At 53.1% G+C, this 21,709-nt stretch overlaps 1 protein-coding gene across 1 annotated transcript in view; it reads left to right on the top strand.

The window, feature by feature from the left end:
* Positions 1-218: 218 nt before the first annotated feature.
* Positions 219-21,709, top strand: part of COL11A2 (collagen type XI alpha 2 chain) — a gene marked incomplete at its 5' end in the record, with an annotated part of 106,186 nt that continues 84,695 nt past the window's right edge. The window contains 2 exons of the mRNA XM_079967198.1: positions 219-347; positions 2,816-3,239. Of these exons, the coding sequence (XP_079823324.1) occupies positions 219-347; positions 2,816-3,239 (553 nt within the window). The remainder of the gene's footprint in view (positions 348-2,815; positions 3,240-21,709) is intronic.

Below are 21,709 nucleotides of genomic sequence, written 5' to 3' on the forward strand. Positions count from 1 at the left end.
GTTTAACCCACAGCGCCACCCGCGTCCCTTATATATGTATCTATACACACACACGCAAATATATATATACATAAAGGGTGTTATATAAATTCAGTCAGTGAAACAAAATACCCCTGGGCCTTTCTTGCATGCGGGTCAGAGACAGGCTCCGGGGCCCGATATGCAGAACCAGATTGACTTGCCACCATGCAGAGTCCTCAGGGCCCAACCGCCCCGAAATGTGCCCCATTGGCACCTCCATTCCGTTCTTCGCATCCCACACGCTGCCCCCCTCCCAGCTGAGCTGCTCCTTGCGCTTCCCGCAGAGAGAGGAGGCCGAGAGGCTAATTACAGGGACCCTGATTATAGTGCCATTTTTAGGAGCTGGCCAGGGAAGCCACCGGGAGGGAGCCACGCCCAGCCTGCCCAGAGATGGCTTCCCTGGGCAAAAGCGGTGGTCAAGGGCAGGGCAGGGCTCCTGTGCCAGGCAGCACCGTGAAACCCGGGCGCTCCTGCCTAGCAGATGTGGCGGTGTGACTGAGTTGGGCAAGGAGAAGACCCTGGGAGACCACCCGCCCCACATTCCCTGAGACCCACAGGCTCACCTGGGGGAATACGGCCCCTGGCACTGCGTGGAGCGGTGGTTCCCAAACGGGCACCTCCTGCTCTGTGGCAGGCCCTTCGTGAAGAATCATACGATGGTTGGAGTTGGGACCCCCCAAAGGTCATCTAGTCAAACCCCTTGCGACGCAGGAATCGCCACTAAAGTACCCACGAGAGATTTAGGAAAGATTTTGGAAACTTATCGATTAGAGTATTTGTGTGGCGTTGTACGGGGAAAATACAGAATTACAAATACAACCTTGCTTAAAATGTATATAGGAAGTGCAGTGTAAACGATGGAAGTCAATCAATGAAGTTTTATTATTATTATTGTATTGAGATATTTGTAGAATAAACTCGGAAGAAATTCTTCCAACTTTTCTTCTTCTTTTCTCTTTATTCCCCCCCCCCTTTTCTTCTTCTTTTCTCTTTTGTTCCTTTTTTCATACATATGTGCTCATTTGAAATATGTATGTATGTATTTGCAATATTTTGCTTATATTTTGTAACAATTATGTTAAAAAAAATAAAATAAAATAAAGTATCCATGACAGGTGGCTGCCCAACCTCTGCTTAAGAACCTCCAAGGATGGTAGAGCTCTTGCAGAGTGGAACAGCTCTTGCTACCAGAAAGTTCGTCCTGAAGTTCAGTCAGATAGCTCTATATCTCTATATCTCTATATCTATCTCTATATCTATATCTATATCTATATCTATATCTATATCTATATCTCTATCTCTATCTCTATCTCTCTCCCTCCCTCTCTCTCTCTCTCTCTCTCTCTCTCTCTCTATCTCTCTCTCTCTCTCTCTCTCTCTATCTCTCTATCTCTATCTCTATCTCTATCTCTATCTCTCTATCTCTCTATATCTATATATCAATATATCATCTATATATCTATATATCTATATTTATATCATCTATATGTATATCTATATCTATCTCTCTATATCTCCAGCTGAGAGGAGATAGGGGAGCCATCTTCCCATCTCTGGAGTGCTGCCCCAGGGAAGACGGAGGAAGCTGGTTTTCTCCTGCTCCAGAGGGTGGGACTCGAACCCATGGCTTCATGGGCCAAGAAAGGAGATTGCGACTCAACATCAGGAAGGACTTTCTGCCAGGAAGAGCTTTTGGATGGTGGGACAGTCTCCCTCCTTCCTTGGAGGCTTTTAAGTAGAGGTTGGGTGGATTTCTGTCAGAGATCTTTTGCTGAGATTCCTGCATCACGAGGGGTTCGACTAGATGACCCCTGGCAGTCCCCTTCCAATTCTATGATTCCATTTTGTGTTTTTACACTGTACTTGTGAACCATCACCCTGGGATCTTGAGATTATTACAAATCTAATAAATAGCAAATAAAATAAAAGCCCATCCCAGACTCTCGAGGGAGCCTAAATGAGGCCGGAGAGAAAAAGCAGAGACATGTCAAGTTGGGAGGGACCCCCCAGGGCCATCTAGACCAGCCCCCCTGAAATGCAGGAACCACTGCTAACAGCTCAGAGTCCGAGAGCCTGGAGGTTGCCCAACTCCAGCTCTTTTGGACTACAATTCCCATCAGGCCCTGCCATTCTGGGGGCTGATGGGAGTTGTAGTCCAAAAAACGCCTGGGAGGGGCTGCCAGGTCGACAGTCCTGCCCGGACACCCGGGCCGGCTTGGTGCATTCCCAGGCCAGCTGCAAGTGAGAGTCCAGAGGCTGCACCTCTGGAACCAGCTGTGCCCTGTGTTCGAATCCTAGAAGCTCCAGGAGGTTGGGGCTGGGAGGCGACCACTCTGCCCAGGGCCCCGGGGGAATGCTGCTGGTCTGGAGAAAGACAGGAGCCAGCGGGTGCGGGGCATGAGCAATAAGGAAAGGGCACCCCGGGGCATGTGCAGAGTGCTTTCTCCAAAGCAATGACACACACACACACACATAAGCAGGCATATGAAAATATCAAGTCTGTTCACAATAAAGGCAAAAGAATGACGTGCAAAGTTATTTTAAACCGTGTTTAATGATAAACCCAGCCGACCAGAGAACCTTTCCTACCAGATGAGGCGTTTGAAGCTGGCAAGATAGACGGGGAGGGGAGGGGGCGTCACGACAGAGATTTATAAACTGATGCAGAGGACTTTGGAGGCGGGGGGCGACCCCTGGAAAACCAGGGGGTCCCAGAGGGGAGGGGACAGGACAGGCTTAGGACTGGTGGGGGTTCCTGCTGCTGGCCAACACTGCCTGCCTTTGATATCCGCAGGCCGGGGAGAAATCCAACCGGTGCAGCTTCATGGAACACCTGGCCGGCTCCGAGCGGTCTGTGGCGGGAGGGAGTGGCCGCGCCGTCCGGGGCTGGCGGCCGGGGCGTGTCGGGGGCCGTCCAGGCGGCCCGGAGGCAGGGCTGGAGGGGGAGCCAGGCTGCCTGGGGCTGCGGCGGGGTCGGGGCTGGAGCGAGAGAGCGGCCGCGCCTCCCTTTCCCTCAGCCAGACGGCGCAGAGGACCGACGGAGCGAGCCGCCCGCCACCGGCCTTGCCTCCCTGCCTGCCTGCCTGCCTTCCTCCCGCGCCCGCCCCGTCCGCATGGGCCGCCGCTGACCGTCGCCCCTCGCCCGCCCGCCCGCCCGCCCGCCATGGAGGTGGCCCGGCTGCTCCTGCTGATGCTGCCCTGTCTGGCCGCCCGAGCAGGTAAGAGCGCGCCGGACGCACCGTCCGACTGGCACTGCGGAGTGGCGGGTGCGGCGCGCTTTCCAGCCCGCGCCGAAACACTCACAGACGGTTTGTTGTGGGGGAGGAAGGGAAAGGAGAATGTGAGCCGCTTGGAGACTCCTGAAGGGGAGTGAAAGGCGGGATATCAAATCCAAACTCTTCTTCTTCTTCTTCTTCTTTTGCGCCGGCTGGGGGGCCTGGCTTGTGCGCCCCGTCGAGGAAGAAGGAGTCAGTTTTCTTCTTCCAGAATTGGGGGGCGCCCTCTTCTTTGGACGGAGTGGCGGGGGGGGGTCAGTGCTTAGAGTCCAGGGGGTTGCAATTTGGATGGACGAGAATTGGGGAGACCGCGCCGTCTAGGATGGAGGTCCGGATTTTGGCACACCAGAAGACCCCGGCTGGGGGGGACGTGGCGCTGACGGTTCTTCTGGAGACCCCTCTTGGAATTAGGGTGTGTGTGTGTGTGTGTGTTGGGGTTCCCCACGGGAAGAAGGGCGATGGCGCGCAGGTGAGAAGAGCAGCCAGGACGGAGGCCAGGGTGATGGGCGCACGGAGACCTCCGGTTGGAAACGGTGGCCGGCGAATTTGTGGCGGTGAAAAGGAGCGATATGTTGGGGTCCCCCCGCCAAGGAGGGGGCGATGGGGGGCAGATGAGGCGCCGCAGCAGGACCAAACTCCCCACTGCCGGATTCAAGGGAGTTTTTACGCTCGGGGCTCCGGTGCCAAGGGCGTTTTGCAGGTGTCGCTGCAGCCGCGCACCGAGCGGGGCTGGAAGTTTAACAGGCTGCCCGGACGTGGAAGGGGGAGGGGGGGGGCTTTAACTGCAGAGGAGGTTGCCCAAGTTTTGGGGAGCTGCAAGATGTTCCTGGGGGGCGCAAGAGGCCTTTACCTGGCCTACAGCCAGCCTGCTCGAGGAAGCGCTCCGCGTCTGTCACTCATCCCATCTCTGCCCCCCTAATCTACGCAGCTCGCCCCGCGCCCACCAGGTGGCAGTGCCCCCCCCCCCCAGCGCCACGTGGTGATCTGGCTCCGCTGCTCCGTCTATCTCCCCCCCCCCTCCGAAAAAAAAAGGTGGCCCTAGAGGTATGGGTTGTCGTCGGGTGTACATTTCACGAACCCCCATCTCGCCATAAACAATAACCTTTTGGGAACGGGGGTGACGGGGTGACCTGCGCCATTTTCATTCCCCCCCCCAAAAAAAACCCCGTGGAGCCTATTTAATACGTTTATTTCTCCCCTTCCCAAAAAACCCTGCCGGGAAAGAGATTAGGGGAGGGTCGCCTCCGAAGTGCATATCCGAAATCTCAGCGCTGGAGAAGCCCCCAGGGATAGCCCTTAAGCCTTCGGGTGTTTTCGGGGGGGGGGGCTTTTAGTTCCTTTCCCTCCCTAATGCAGCTCTCCCCTTTCCCACCTTGTTTTTTTTTGGGGGGGGGTCAGTCCTCTTTCCCTTCTGCAGGGGGCTCCCTTTAGTCTTGAGTTCTGGGAAGCAGTCACCTTTTGCTGTTGCGGGGGGGGGGGTGTCCTGCAGCGTTGGCTTGGGGGGAGCAGTCTCCTTTGGCTACTGCGCAGGAGCTCCCTTCAGCCATGGGGATTTTTTTTTGGGGGGGGGTCTCCCAAGACCAGTTTGGAGAAGAGGCGAGGGGGTGTTTATGCAGCGGGAGGGGGGTCTCGCTGCCTCGCTGCTGCTGCTCCTCCTCCGCTGCCCGGTCTACCTCGCCCCCCCCCCCGTTCTGCCCAGACAGGGCGGCCTTTGTGCGCCCGAACAGTAAGCGAGTGTGCGCGGCCGCCCGCCCGGGCGGAGGTTGTTTGCCTTTGGGCGGCGGCCCCCGAAGCAGCTCCTTGGCCGCCGAGACCCCCCCCCCGCTCCCCACACCCCCGCAGGCCGAGGAGGCACTTGCAGGGGCACCCCTGTCCCCCCTACATCGATGGATTTATCCCCCGCCTTCTGCACATTCTGCCCGTCCCTGGGAACAGGCAGGCAGGAGACCAACCGGTTCAGCCGTCCCGCCAAACGGACGGACAGGGGTTGCCGTACGGCACCGGGCGGGTTTCTGCCTGTTTCCGAGGCGTCAGAGCTGCCTTTGAAAGGCACCAGGAGAAGAAGGAGAAGGCAAGAGGGGAGGGTCTGGACGCTGGTCCCCCGCCCAAAAAACACACACCCCATAAGTGAGTTCCAACCACTTTTCGAGGAATTTCTCCCTCTCCTGCGCGTTCGTCCCGCCCAGGTTGCAGGGAACAGACAGGCGGGAGATCAACCGGTGCAGTCACAGGTGTGGGCATGCCCGCAGCACCTGCCGGACTTATGTCTGTTTCTAATGCAGAAGAGCTGCCTTTTAAAGCGACCCCCCTGCACTAAAGCAGCGACTTTTCCTGCTTTCCCCCACTTAAATTGGGGGCGGGCTGCAGTGGGGCTGTGCGATGCACCCCGTTTCTAAAAGGTGCCCTGCTCCGTCCCTTTACTTCTCCTCCTACGGTTTGCCCCGGACCTCCTTCTGAGGAGGGGGGGGCAAGGGGGTGTCGTTGCCATCAGGCTTGGTCCCTGGGAGCAGCAGAGGAGAGCTGGGGTGCTGGGTACCCCTTGCGGGAGGCGTCCCCAGAGGGAGGCTGGACAGCTCCTTCTTTGAGGAGGGTCTTGCCGGCCGCTTGACCTCCAGGGACCCTTTTGAACTCAGAGGAGCCAAGGATGCACTGGGGGTCTCCGGGCAGCTACCTGCAGGGGGCGCACTAGCGCAGGCTTTCCTGCAACCGGAAGGGGGCGCGCGCGGGAGCAGCTGGCCGGCAAGGCCCTCCACCAGCAGCCTTTGGAACTCATTGGCGCATGATTTCATTACTGCCACCCGTCATCACGTAATCGCTGCTCAACGGTGGCTTTTCTTTTTAAACGGGGGTTGGGCTGGATGACCCCTGGTGGTCTTGCGTCGTCTTGAACGTATGTGCTGCAGTGGGGCTTTCAGGAAATGATAGATCATGATCTGGCCAGGTTAGGGGCTCTCAGAGCCACCCCCCCCCCGCAGCCTACAGGAACCCAGAATGCTGAGTATAAGCATGATTATTGGGGGGGGCGATTTGAGGGCCACAGATCCCCTTTTTGTTGAGGAAGGGGGAAGGGGAAAGGTTTGGACAGCTGGCAAAGAGAACAGCCTAAGCTGGGTTGTTGATGCCAAAATGCAAATTTGCCCTCAACGCTTAGCAAAGGATGCATGGAAGAGACAGGCAGGAAAATATGCCCCCCCCCTCCAGGGTCCGACTCCAAAAAGAGCTCGGGATGAGCTGTGTCAAGAGAGGGTTGGGTTGCCATGTTTTCTTCTGGGCAGAGCTCCTGTGCATTTAATAGCTGTCACGGCGGAACTTTTCCTCCTGGCCAAGGGGGTGGGTGGGTGGGAACTGTGCCTGTTGGTCTCCTGCCTGTCACAAGTGATACAATCAGAGTGTAAGGGGGACTTCACCTGTTGGGTTTATGCCTGGCAGGTGACTCCAGAAATAGGTGGCTCATCTTTCTGCCAAGCCTGTTTGCAGGCAGAAGACCCACTGAAAACTTTGCCATACCCATTTGATGGAATGGCACCATTGAGGCCCTAGGTGTCCCGTGCTGAAATCTGGACTGAGATTCCCCACAAGAGGCCTGAAAATCCACCATTTTGGCCCTCTGATGGGGGGCAAAGCAGCTCTGAGCCCCCACTCCACCCATATACCCTTGGGATCCTTTAACCGCTCTCCCTCATGCGATGGAGGAGCAGCTAAATGGGAGGCAAAACTCTGAAAGGCTTTCCTGGTTGAATGCCTGCCTGTAATGGGGAGACTGGCAGGAAAATCTCCATGCATGCCTGTGGTTGGACATTAGCATGTCCTTACTCCCAGGAAGCTTGCAGCCCAGGCGTCACCAAAGAGTTTAAAAATAGCTAATTGAAAACTAGACAAATATACAAATAACACCAGGTCAACCATCTCTCAGTGGGGACATGCAGACTTTGGAGTTGACACAGAGCTCTTTGTCAGGAAAGATGGGGAAGGCCTTTCCCTCCAGACCCAGAGCCAAGCTGCTCGCAAGAGGAAATGCGCGCAGATGGAGACAATGACATCAGGGAGAAAAGCACATTTCCACCTCACTGAGTTGCCTTCTGCTGGCTCTAGGTCCCAGCCATGTCCCTGACCAAGAGATCTGTGTGACTCCACAAACTTTTGCTTGTGAGTCATGAAGGATGCAACACCCAGCCAGAGCAATCCAGGCCCATTCAGATCATAGAACTGCAGATTGGGGAGGAGTGCCAAGGGTCATCTAGTCTAACCCGCATCCAATCTGTGTCCGAGGCCAGCTGGACACAGCAGAAGGGTGTTTATAATTAGGCATTCTTGCTTGGCTGCATAACCTAATTTATGTCAGGTCTAGGTTGAGGCGAACGCTGAACTCCTCTTCCACACAAATAAACCTTACTCTGATCCTTAACGTTTGCCGGAATTGAAAACTCACACAACAATACGTCACGGAGAACTGTAGAATAATAAATATCCAGTGCTCTTGGTTTGAAAAGATCTATCCATATTCTGAAAATTAAACAACAACAACAATATGATATGATTCAGTTGAAATGTTGAAATGTTTCTTCGATTGCCCTTGCCACACTAGCCATCGTCTCTTGCCACACCCTAGCACAGCGGTCAGCAAACTTTTTCAGCAGGGGGCCAGTCCACTGTCCCTCGGACCTTGTGGGGGGCTGGACTATATTTTTTTGGGGGGGGGGAATGAACGAATTCCTGTGCCCCACAAATAACCCAGAGATGCATGTTAAATAAAAGGACACATTCTACTCATGTAAAAACATGCTGATTCCCGGACCATCCACAGGCCGGATTGAGAAGGCGATTGGGCCGCATCCAGCCCCCGGGCCTTAGTTTGCCTACCCATGCACCTAGCAGAACCACCGGCCTCACCTGTTCAGAAAGCCAGGCCAACTGTCTTTCCAGAAACCAGAGTCGCCTCAAGGTTGCCTTAGCCAAGCAGGCTGGCCAGGAAGAGCGGTCCTGCAGGCCATTTCTATCCAAAGGTGTTGGGCTGCATCCCTCCTGGCCGCCGTTTCTGACCCTCCTTTTTGTGTTTCATAAAAGGAGGGCCTCGGATGGTGCCCTAGAAGTGCGTAGAGAGAAATTCCCTTCCCTTTCCTCATATTGCAACTTGGAGGGGAGGGAAGGAGGAGGACATCAAATAATAATAATAATAATAATAATAATAATAATAATTTATTTATAGCCCGCCCTCTCCCTGGCCAGGGCCGGGCTCAGGACAGCTAACACCAAATATGAATTACAATAAAATGTAATAGAAAAACAACAACAACAAGTTAATTAAAATACTGCTTAAAATGCAGCCTCATTTAGTAGTAGCCCATAAATCAAGACCATAAAGGGAGGAAACATCAGATACTCACCCGAGGCAGCTATCCATGCTGGTCCTTCATGGGCCAGCAAAAAGCCAAGGGAAAATTTATATACCAAATCCCATATAAGGGGTCAGTCTAAGCCGAAGGCCAGTCGTGCAGGGACAGGTTATTATTATTATTATTATTATTATTATTATTATTAATTGAGTTTATATACCACTCTGTACCCAGAGGTCTCCGTGTGGTTCACAGGAAAGATCACAACATATATAATCAGAATAAAAACAACAGCCCAGTAACACGCCCCCACAAAAAAGAGCCACATTTTAAAAGGGCGTGGGATGTTGCAACAGGTCAACCAAAGGCCTGGTTAAAAAGGAACGTTTTTTGCCTGGTGCCTAAAGGTGTGTAATGAAGGCGCCAGGCAAACTTCCCTGGGGAGAGTATTCCACAGATGGGGAGCCACTGCAGAGTAGGCCCCGTTCTCATGTTGCCACCCTCTGGACCCCTCGAGGGGGAGGCACATGAAGAAGGACCTCGGATGATGATCTCAGGGTCCGGGTAGGTTCATGTGGGAAGAGGCAGTCCTTGAGCCATTGTGGTCCTGAGCCGTTTAAGGTTCAGAAGTGCAGCAGGGTCCCTTCTGGAGAGTCGCAGCCCACCTCCCTCACAGCCTTTTAACCCTTTTAACATTATGCAACCTTCTAAGAGCACAACAAACACCTTACAATAATGTACTAATATTAATATTAGGCATTGCAACATTGTACATGGGCAAATGGTTTGCTCCAATCAACGCCCGCTTGAAGAGTGACTTGAGCTGTGCTTTCCTTGAAGTTATTTGAAATTGCTGGTTCAGGCCAATGGCCCGTGGAGTCCAGCATCCTGTTCTCACAGAGGCCACTCAGTTGCCTATTATGGGAAACCTTCAAGTGGGATCCCAGCGCAAGAGCAACTCTCCATAGCCCTCTCCTCCTCCATGAATCTGTCTAATCCTTTTTTAAAAAACCGTCCAAGTTGGTGGCCCTTGTGGCAGGGAGTTCCACACTTTAAATCTGCACTGCATGAAGAAGTCCTTTCTTCTATCTGTCTTGAATCTTCCAACATTCAGCTTCCTTGAATGCCACCAGTTCCAGTATTATGAATTATTATTATTATTATTATTATTATTATTATTTATACCCCGCCCTCCCCAGCCAAGGCTGGACTCAGGGTGGCTAACAACCAATAATAAAAACAAGTTGATTGAAATACAACTTAAAAAACAAAGTTAAATACAACATTAAAACGTCAAAACATTAAAACATGCAGCCTCATCACAGGAGGAGAAAGGAAAAAAGAAAGAGAGGGAGGGAATCAAGTTGACTCCAAGCCAAAGGCCAGACAGAACAACTCTGTCTTACAGGCCCTGCGGAAAGAAATCAGATCCTGCAGGGCCCTGGTCTCATGAGGCAGAGCGTTCCGCCAGGCTGGGGCCAGGGTTGAAAAGGCCCTGGCTCTGGTTGAAGCCAATCTAACTTCCTTAGGGCCCGGGACCACTAGGGTGTTGTTATTTATGGACCTTGAGGCTCTCCGTGGGGCATACCAGGAGAGGCGGTCCTGTAGGTACGAGGGTCCTAGGCCGTGAAGGGCTTTAAAGGTCAAAAGCAGCACCTTAAATCTGACCCTGTACTCCACCGGGAGCCAGTGCAGCTGGAAAAGCACTGGGTGAATATGCTCCCATGGCAGAGACCCCGTGAGGAGTCTCGCTGCAGCCTTCTGCACCCGCTGGAGTTTCTGGGTCAGCTTCAAGGGCAGCCCCGCGTAGAGCGAATTACAGTAGTCAAGCCTGGAGATGACCATCACATGGATCACTGTGGCCAAGTCGGGGCGGGAAAGGTAAGGGACCAACTGCTTGATGCGGCGAAGGTGGGAAAATGTCGCCTTGGCTGTTGCTGTAACCTGCGCCTCCTTGGAAAGGGAGGTGTCAAGGATTACACCCAAACTCTTAACGGAAGGCAATGGCACTAATTGGGCCCCCACAAGAGAAGGGAGTTGGTCCCTCATCCCCATGCCATCCCGACCTAGCCATAGGACCTCTGTCTTCGAAGGATTTAGTTTCAATCGGCTCCCACCAAAGCATCCAGCTTCTCTCTTTTATTAATTTCTCTCAAATCCACGCTTACTCACCATTTTTCTAAACTAAAAAGTCCCTTTCTCCAGAGGGGAGTCGCTCCACATAGTTTGGCTGCCTCTTTTCCGAACTTTCCCCAACTCTAAATCCCAAACCTCTCTACTCCTCACCTGGACGTGGCTTCCTCGGGGAAGGGGGGTCCCTGCCTCTTCCCCACCCCCAGGCTGGAAAGGGGCCGCGCGCTGCCAGGGCGCCCTATAAATAGTCTGGGAGATATATATAATAGGAAGGAATGCCGCCCAGGCGCGCGTCAAAGGCGGTGGCGCGCCTGGCCACCCACGCGCGTGTCCCCTGCCGGCACACGCGCGCGCCACGGTTCACACGTCCCATCGCAGCGCACTGCGGGCGAGGCGGCGTCGCCCCTCCACGTTCATGCAGTTTGTGGGGCCGAAGCCGAGGCTGGTCTTTCTGCTAAACTCATCTCTGCCTGTTGCCTGGAGAAGGAGGCTGTGATGTGTGTGTGTGTGTGTGTGTGTGTGTGTGTGTGTGTGTGTGTATAAAATAATTTGGGTTTAGGACTCGAAATTGGATGGTCACCTCTTTGGAATTCCAGCCCGGGCACGCGGAGCCTTGGCTGGCTCAGGATGCGTCTCCCACCCCAGCCTTGCCTGATTTTGCTCCCACCGCCCCACAATACGACAAAGCTTGAGATCAATTTTTTCCTGGGAAGGAATGTGCAAATAGTCTCTGGGCCGCAGAATTAATTCCCCCCAAATGACTCCACCAGGCCTCGGCATCCTGAAAAAGGGGGCGCCCCTCCCCGCCGGCCTTGTCTGCTTTTAGAATCATAGAACTGTTGGAAGGGACCCCAGGGTCATCTAGTCCAACCCCCTGCAGTGCAAGACTTATAGCTTAAAAATTGAATTATGAAATGCACCCCTTCTTTGCTTCCCGCATCAAAGCTGCACCCCCAATTTTTTTCCCCTGGGAATGAATCTGGAAGCAGATTCTAGACCCCAGACTCCCACCCCACACTCGCTCCTTGCAAATGACTCCGCCAGGCCTTGGAGTCCTAAGAAAGGGGGCGGCGCCTCCCCTCAACCCCCCCCCCTCAGCAGGTCGCGCCTGGAAAAAGTCGTTTTTTTCCGCCTGCAAATTCCAGCCGGCGAAATTGCGAACAGCTGGCCGTCCGACGCAGCTGGCGGGAGCGGGGGGGGCGTGTTGTTGAGCAGGACACCTGGGTTCTGGCGGGTGGGAGGAGTATGCAAAATGAGCAGTGCATTTTAATCGATTCATAAAATTGTAGATTTGGAAGGGACCCACAAGGATCATCTAGCCCACCCCCCCCTGCAGCGCAGGAATCTCAGCTAAAGATAAAAGGAAATTTTGTGGGCCAGGTTTCTTTTTTCGGGAAATTGCTATCCATAACAGAATCACGATCCTCGCTCAGGACTGAACAAAAAATAAGAAAGAGAGTCTCTTGGCTGGATCCCAAATCCTTTTATTACCCAAAATTTCTGGCTGCTGCTTCTTGGAGACGGAGCAGGGAATTCTCCCCCCCCCCTCAAATTCTTTTCTCTGAGAGCTCCTTCGAAGCTTAAAAATCCAAGGCCTGCTAAGTTGGATCGGACCCCCCCCCCCAAAAAAAAAGACCTCTGCCGTTTCGCAGGGGGCTGGGCTAGATGACCCTTGGCTCCCAACTTGACGGGTCCATGAGTCTATGAATCGGGCAGTTGCCTCCAAAGCCAGAAGAGGTTGGCTTCACACCGGCGCAGTCTCAGATGGACTAGGGACCTTTAGTTCTGGCCACTGATCCAGAGCTTCTGGGCCTGGCACTCCTGTACCAGACAGGAGGAGGCGGAGGAGGAGGAGGAGGAGGAGGAGGAGGAGGAGGAGGAGGAAGAGGAGGAGGAGGAGGAAGGCAGGTGCCCCGCCGCTTGACACTTCCAAGTTTTTCCAGGCTTTGAGAAAAGAGCCAGCGGAATCCAGTGGGGGCGTCTTGCTGGAAAAACGCGCCTCCTTCGCCAGCCAAGCGCCCCCCCGGCTGGCTGTTGGGGTCGCGAGGCAGCCCTAGTAAGAAGACGTTTCCCCAAATCCCCGACATTCCCAAAATAGCGTGGATCGGGCTTGGGGAGGCGGCTGGTTTCTCCGTGAGCTCGTTGCGCGCGTCTTTGCGCTCCATCATAGCTGTCAACTTCCCCCTTTTCTTGCGAGGAATCCTATTCGGAATAAGGGGGGAAAGGGAAACGTTGACAGCTATGCGCTCCCTGCGGGAATGTGGGTCATTTCTGGGAGTGGAATTTTGGCTGGCGGGAGAAGGTCGTGTCGCGTCGCGTCTCTCCGGCGTTCCTCTCCCCGCGCCTCTTTCCCCGCGCCTCTTTGCAAAATGGGAGCTGCGGTTCCTGAATCGCAAGGGCGGGGGGGTCGGGGTCAGGCTACATGACCCCTGGGGGTCCCTTCCAACTCCTGCGTTTCTAGGATTCTCCCTGGAAAGATCCCAGTAGCTCTTTCTTTCTCTCCCCGCGCAGCCCAATGATATTTAATGGGACTTCCTCCGCTTCCCGTTTTGGCAGCCAAATGATTTTTTAAAAAAATAAAATGGTAGTGTAGTCGGGGGAGAGAAGCCCCGACAGACTCAGGGTGATCCCCCCCCAGCAGGGGCAGCCGGCTGGGGGGGAGGGAGCCGCAGGAACGGGGGGGGGGCAGGCAAATGTGGAGCCGTCCGTCCATTCCACCCTCTCTTTGGAAAGGGACCAGTTTGGGAAACTGTTGGTCTCCCTTCCCAGGGCCGGAAGGGGAGAGCTGCGCAGAGACACCGGGGGAGAATCACAGAAACGTAGGATTGTGGAGCTGGAAGGGACCATGAGGGTCATCTAGCCCAACCCCGTGCAGTGCAGGAATCACATTGATGGGAAAATTGTGGAAAGTATGACCACCCTGCGTTTCCACCCAAGATATGGTTACCAGATTGAATCCGGGGTCACTTCTTTTCTTTTTTCTTTTTTTTGTAAGCTGAGTAAGCAACAGGGAGTCAGTAGTGGGGATGGAGAGGCAAAAGACCCTGGGCCCAAGCACACATGCATATCCCGAGCCTTCCCTGATGATCTGCCCCCTCCTCCCTTTGTTTTGACAGATCGGGGGAGGCTCAGGAGTCGCGGGTGGGCAGGCGTTGCCCAGGAGGGGCGCGAGGCGCATGGTTTCTGCAAAGCCTTTCTTTCACACCCTGTGAAACATAAATGCGCAGAGGTTTTTTTAAAACTGGGCAACGGAGGAAGGGGGGCAGGAGATCTGTACCACCAGACGTCCCCGGTTCCCCTTTGGCAGTGCTGGCCTGGTAGCGCAGTTGGCTCTGGCTGGATTCAGGAGCTGTTCACTGTTGTGGTGCCCACCATTTTTCCTCGCCGGAAGTCCCCATATGATGTGTTGTGCACAAGACACATCATATGGGGACTTCTGGCGAGGAAAAATGGCAGGCGCCACAGCAGCGAGCAGCTCCTGAAACCAGCCAGAACCAACTGCGCTGCCGAGGCTGCCGCTGTCAACGTTTCCCAGGGACAGATTAGCAAGTCTGGGGACGATCCGGGAACGGAATTTGTCCGGGGACAGATTTGCAAATCCGGGGACTGTCCCCGGGAACTGGGGACGCCTGGTAACTCTTCCCAAAGATGGCTAAGCATTTGCTGACTGGCTGCTCAGGAGGGGCCAGGGACCTGGAAGGAAAACCAGGGGACCGGGTGTCATCAAATGCACCGCCTGAGGACTCTGTGCTGCAACATTATGCTGCAGAACACCCCCTTTCCATATGTGCGCGTGTTCACACACACGCACCGACTGAAGCTCCATAGCTCTTCCTTCGTGTGGCCACGCAGAGGCCTGCAGGGCTCACTTTTGTACATCCCATGGTGGAGCACTGAGGTGATGAGGTCACCTCAAGCTCTATTCGAAGCTACTCCATGTTTGTGTAGCGGGTTGAACTAGATGACCCCTTATGTCCACCTCCAACAATTCATTGTTGTTGTCGTTTAGTCGTTTAGTCGTGTCCGCCTCTTTGTGACCTCCTGGACCAGAGCACGCCAGGCACTCCTGTCTTCCACTGCTCCCGCAGTTTGGTCAAACTCATGCTGCAATAATTGATGCTTTTGAACTGTGGTGCTGGAGGAGACTCTTGAGAGTCCCATGGACTGCAAGAAGATCAAACCTCTCCATTCTGAAGGAAATCAGCCCTGAGTGCTCACTGGAAGGACAGATCCTGAAGCTGAGGCTCCAAGACTTTGACCACCTCATGAGAAGAGAAGACTCCCTGGAAAAGACCCTGATGTTGGGAAAGATGGAGGGCCCAAGGAGAAGGGGACGACAGAGGATGAAATGGTTGGACAGTGTTCTCGAAGCTACCAGCATGAGTTTGACCAAACTGCGGGAGGCAGTGGAAGACAGGAAGGCCTGGCGTGCTCTGGTCCAGGGGGTCACGAAGAGTCAGACACGACTAAACGACTAAACAACAACAACAAATGATCTGCCTGTGGGTGTAGGGCGGTACAATTAATTAATTAAGGTAATCATCACCGTCATCACCATCATCATCTTATATTCCACTCAGACCTTCCACGTGTACTCAATTTCCAGGAACAGCCCTGGAGTTACAGACGCCATCCTGGTTTCTGATCTGATCCTGGAATGTCCCCCTTTGGACATCCCTGTTTTCCTTGGAGAAATGTTGGGGTGTGTGTGTGTCAGGCAGTGCTTGGACACAGAGGAATGTCTGGGGGCACCAGCTGGGGAACCCCAAAGGGGAAGAAGACTCAGAGCCCAGAGATTGGTGGTGGGATGAGGAGGGATGAGGGAGAAGAGGGAGGAGACTGGGAAGAGAAGATGTTGGAAGTGGAAGAGGCGACAGGGCTTAGTGAGAGGGGAGAGTTGGTGGCAGAGAGAAGTCCAGGCTCAGAGGCAGAAGCTGAAGATGGAGAGGAGGGAGGGAGACCAAGAGGCAGAGAGGAGTCAGGCTGGGGAAGAGGCACGGGGGGGGGGTCTCCCTCTCCCGCTGCAACAAGCTCCCCTAGCCCCAAGGGTGCCATCAAGGGGTGCCCCCCCAAAATATTTCAAGGAGGGGTTGGCCTGCCTCAATATTCTCCATTATCATTGTAGCTCTTGTTATTGTTTTTATTAAGGATTTTATTGGGTCACAATAGTACAAGCATCGCCCCACCACATGCATGTGCCAGACCTCCCCCCCCCAAAAAAAAGTTGGGCAGAACCTGGCGTCCCAGGAGAGGTGTGAAGAGAGCGGAGCTGTGATAAGTTTTATGCAATCTAGTCAGATGGGCTCTGTACAAATAATTTATTTATTTATTTATTTATTTATTATCATTATCATTATCATTATCATTATCATTATCATTATTATTAGTGGGTGGACTTGCTGCCCTTCTCAGCCTCTCGCCCGCCTCACAGGGATGTTGTGTTGATGAAATGGCTGGGGAGAAGCGTGCAGGCAACCCACAACTCCTGGGCAGGGAAATTGATCCTAGAAACAGAGAGGTTAGAAAGAGGCCTCTTGAGGATTTCTTACCTGTGGTCTGGGGGCTGGGCTAGATGACCACTGGTGTGCCCAATTCCAGGATTCTGTGTAGGGATAAGGATCATTCAGTCCGACTCCGGGATGCAAGGGGTTTGAATAAGAATGGCAGAATAACGAAAAACAGCAAAATAGCTCAGTTGGAGGACCGCGAGACTCTCAATTTTGGGTTCGAGACCCACCTGCATTGCAGGGGGGTTGGACTAGATGACCCCTCGTGGTCCCTTCCAACTCTACCATTCTGTGATTCTAACTGCTACTGAGGGACCTGTGCGCAGTGCGGGAGGGGAAGTTTGGCGAAAGTTTCCTGACGCTGTAAAAAAATGGACGGTACATATAATCTGCAGGCCCCGTCCCCCGGACTGAGAGGTGTGGGGGCTCAAACAGGCGACAAGCAGAGAGGGATGGGGGGCGCCTCCTGTATGCCCTCTTCTCACCCCCCCCGTAGCAGCAGCAGCAGCAGCAGCAGCAGGACGACCCCCACCCCGGGACAGGGATGCCAACTTGAATAAAATATGGGGGACGGGACAGGTAAGCCCCGCTCCCTTAATCGATCACACGACGTGATGCCTGCACACCTTTTAAACGGCCCCCCTCCCGCCCCCTCAAATATTTTATTGGGAGTTGCCTCCTGCGCCAAGACGAGTTGGTGTGTGTCCCTCCCCACCCGCGCCCCCTCGTCCTCTGCTGCACCCCCCCGTCTCTCTCAGCGGTCAGCTTCGCGCGCTCCCCCCACCCCGCCCAGTTGGCACCCAAAGGCGTCGGCTCGGATATCCCTCGGAACAATAACAAGTCTGGGGAAGCCATCAGGAGCTGGTGGGGGGAGTCTAGGGGAGGCACACGCCGGGGGATGATGGCTTGGCCAGATGCGGGACGGGGAGCGGCACAAAACCGACGGCGGGCCAGTGCAGAGCCAGAGGCCCCCGGATCGCGCGCTGCGTCTTTACGCGCAGATTTGCCGGCTCGGCTCTGCAGCGGACGCGGGCCCCCCCCGGCTGGAAGAACAGCCTTTGCCAAGCCGGCGCCCCCCAGAAAGCTGGGGCTGTCGGAGGCAGTGGTGTTAGTGGGGAAAGTTCAGGATAGGGGTCACAGAAGAGGCGAAACATATTTCCAGGAAAGAAAAATAACCGCGCGTGGGAATGGCAACAGTCGGCGGGGTCAAGTTCTGGGCGGGGTGGGGGCACGTATCCATTTTATGTAACGTTGGAAGGGACCCCAAGAGTCATCTATCCAAGCCCTTTCAATGCAGGGATCCCAGAGAGGTTTATTAATTTATTGCGCTCACATGCCACCCTTTGGCAAGGAGCTTTAAGCAGCTTAGATGCCTTTCTCTCCCCCAGCGTTTATTCCCCACAACAACAGCCCAGGGAGGCAGCTGAGGCCGAAAGGCAGGGAGCTGCGTGGCCGCGTGGAGATTTGAACCCGGGTCTCCTGGGTCCTAGTCCAGCACTCTAACCACTAGGCCCGCAGCCGCTGTGCCCCCCGGCCCCACTTATCCTGTGTTGGGAATCGTAGTCCCCAGTCAGGTGGGCGGAGGCTGCCATAGAGCAGGTTTATAGCAAAATACGCTGCCTCTCATCTCACGATTACAGTCTAGTGTAGCAATAACAAGAAGAAGAAGAAGAAGAAGTTATTTATTATTTATTAATTATTAATTATTTATTATGTTTATTGTTTATTTATTATAATAAATAATAAATAACACCTGGCACACAAGCAGGGCATAATCTAATGAAGGATTTTATGCTCATTAGCTCACAGCAGTTTAAGAACTGCTTACATGCCGGCCCCACTAGATCCCAGAACATCTGTGCTGGCATCCAGGCACATGGATCTTGGATCTTGGAGGAGATCCCATTTAGACCTGGATTCAGCACTGGGATGATTGCACCCACCCTGCTTCTTCTTCTTCTTCTTCTTCTTCTTCTTCTTCTTCTTCTTCTTATTATTATTATTATTATTATTATTATCTCTCAGCGACTTTCCATGCCATCAGCCAAGGTGCCCTTCTGGAATCTGGAGCCTCTGTCTGGGTTAGGAGTGAGGGGTGTGTGTCTCTTTTTGCAATCAGCCCCAGAAGGTGGCGTTTGGAGGATGTTTTGATATTAGGATCCTGTGGACTGGAGTTCCGCAGGAATGCACCTTCTCTACACAGCTCCCCCGCCCTTCTGTTGGGCATCTGTGTGAAACCACTGGGCAGTGGTCTTCTGCAGTTTGGGGATGCACTGTCATCCACACACAGATGGATGGACCCTGCCAGGGATGTTTCTGTTGCGACAGTTGAGGGCTGGACTAGATGACCCCTCCGGGTCCCTTCCAATGCTCCCATTCTGCGATTCTGCATTGCCCACACAAGCAGGGGAGGCGGAGGATAAGCTGAACTGGTTCCTGACCTTGGCAAGGGACTGGATGAGGGCCAGGAAGACAGAGGCGACGTTGGCAGCGGGGGGGGGGTTCATCTCTGTTGCTCAGCCAGTTCCAAAGGGAGGAAGGAGCCGGCTAGTGATCTGGGGGTGAGCCTGGGCTCTTGGGGGCTCAGCCCCTGTCTGGATGTACTGGAAGAAGCAACGGTCACTACCAACCTTTCTATATGCTTGTGAAACATGGACCATTTATAAACGCCATCTCTAACTCCTTGAAAGATTCCATCAACGGCGTCTCTGGAAAATCTTACACATCACTTACAAGACAGGCGAACTAAAATCAGTGTCCTGGATGAAGCAAAGATCACCAGTGTTGAAGCAGTGATTCTTCAACATCAACTTCTTTGGACTGGTCATGTTGTGTGGATGCCTGATGATCGTCTTCCAAAGCAACTACAGTGGCACCTTGGGTTACAGATGCTTCAGGTTACAGACTCCACTAACCCAGAAATAGTACCTTGCTTCAGGATAGAACAGAACTTTGCTTCAGGATGAGAACAGAAATCGTGTGGCTGCAGCAGGAGGCCCTGGACTGCGGAGCCAGAGCACAGCCCCCTTGGTTAGCAGCCATCCATAGTTTTCTCTAGTGGCAGCAGGTTCCATAGGCTAACACTGTGCTGCGTGAACAAGGCCTTTCAGCTTCACGGGGTGTGGGTGAGTTTCAGCATCACGAGAGCCAGGCAAGGTTTCATGAGCTCTGGACGTGCTTTGAAGGTACCCAGCCTGAGGACAAATCTGCCAGCTGCCAAAAACTCCTTCGCTGGCATGGCCCGTATTTATTTACTGGGAGGCAGCCTCTGAACTCCTGGCTGCTCTCTGTAAACGAAAAGCTTCCTTTTTCTCAATGGAGAAGCCAAAGCAGAACCCAGGGATGCCTTGGAGCAGGAAGAATCTCCAAATATTGCAGCAGTCTAACCGGGAAGGTGGAAGGCAGGTCACCCACGTCCCTCTCTTTATCTCTGGCGAGTGAGATTGTCTTCCATAAACGCAGCCTTAACAAGGAGTGACTGTGGAGGCCAGTTCTGGATCCACATGTCCTTCCACAGTGGGGACATTGGTTCCCGGGCGGGACCTGATCACGGTGTGGATTTGCCAAGTGTGCCTTCCTCTTAGCACGTTTCTCCCTTTCATCCTGAGTTCAAGTGTCTTCAAAGCCCAGGACACCTTTGGTCAAGGCTGTTCTCCAACTGGAGCGCTCGCAGGCCAGTGTTTCCCAGTTGTTGGTTGTTTATACTACATTTTTAAAGAGTTGCCTTGAGACAGTCTTTAAACCTCTTTTGTTGACCACCAGCATTACGCTTTCCATTTTTAAGTTTGGAATACAGTACAGTGGTACCTCGGGTTAAGAACTTAATTTGTTCTAAAGGTCCGTTCTTAACCTGAAACTCTTCTTAACCTGAAGCACCACTTTAGCTAAGTGTGTAATTTAAATGAATAAAGATTATTTTTTAAAACAGAGAGAGAGAGAAACCCACAAGCAGGATTTGAACCCAATGCACCCTCTCCCCTGCTGCGGTTTCTCCTCCTGCTGCAGCCACTGGCTTAATCTGGAAGAAATTTCTTGCGTTCTTATGTTGTGCACTAAGTATCTTCCTTGACTGGGTGAAAGACAGAGAGAATGCAGAAAACGAACTTACTGTACAAAGGGCCACATGTACAGCTGTTGCTCCGCCCACTTTTGCCTCTGGCCCCGCCCATCACCACCACCGGCCCTTGAAAGGTTGCCTTGAAAGGACAGCGGCCCTCACGTGGAAAACAGCTTCTTACTGGACTCAGGCTACAAGGCCAACCCCACTTACCTGGGAGCAAGCGCCATTGCACTCCGAAGGACACCTGCAAGACCAGAGATTCTCAAAGGACTGGAATAAATATTTGAACTATTTGAAAAGCAATTGCAATAAACAGATTACGCTAGTAGGACTGCAAGATGTTTTGTAATGAGGTACTATGTGGAATATTGCAGAGAAGATTAGGAAGAGAATTGTAAGCTAAGGATAATTGAAAGTAATAAGGAAATTAAGGAATGTAGATTAAAGTGATAAAAGACTGGAGAAATCTTCAGATGTGGTTGATGGACGTCCAAAACATTGTATAAGAGAAGAAGAAATTATGTTATATGATTGTTGGGAATGATATGTAAAAAATAATAAATATATATATAAAATCAACAACGAAAGGACCCGCTTCTAAGTAGGCATGGCTTGGATGGTGGCCAAAGGCTTATACTGTTATCGATTCAGGTCCCAAATACCTGAGAGGCCTTCTCCTTCCTCCCTGAAGACATCCTTGGGTACCGAGATGGGCAGAGCTGGGGTGGTGGTCCAGGGGGGGCGGGCCTTCTCAGTGGTGGCACCTGAGCGGTGTCTCTCCCTGCCCATGGAGGTCCCTAGAATCGTAGATCATAGAATTGTGGAGTTGGAAGGGATCCCCGAGGGTCATCTAGACAAACCCTCTGCCATCTCAGCCCAAGCCTCCATGACAGATTGCCATCCAACCTCCGCTGAAACACCTCCTAGGAAGGAGAATCCATTCAATGGTTGGACAGCTCTTACTGTCAGAATGTTCTTCCTGATGTTTAGTCGGAATCTCCTTGAAGCCATGGGTTCGAGTCCTACCTTCTGGAGCAGGAGATAACAAGTACACTCCCTCTTCCATGGGACAGCCTTTAAGATATTTGAAGATGGCTATGATAGCTCCTCTTTTCCAGGCTAAACATACCCATCTCCTTCAACCGCTCCTCATAAGGCTTAGTTTTCAGACCCTTGACCATCTTGGTTGTCCTCCTCTGCACACCTTCCGGCTTGTCAACGTCCTTCTTAAATTGTGGTGCCCAGAACTGGACACTGTACGCCAAGAGTGGTCTGAGTAAGGCAGAATAGAGTGGGACTATCACTAGACTTGATGCAGCCTAGAATCACATTAGCTTTTTTTGCTGCTGCATCACCCTGTGGACTCATGCTCAGCTTGTG

The sequence above is a fragment of the Podarcis cretensis genome (assembly GCF_951804945.1).
Source record: "Podarcis cretensis genome assembly, chromosome: 2".
NCBI classification, from domain to species: Eukaryota; Metazoa; Chordata; class Lepidosauria; order Squamata; family Lacertidae; genus Podarcis; species Podarcis cretensis.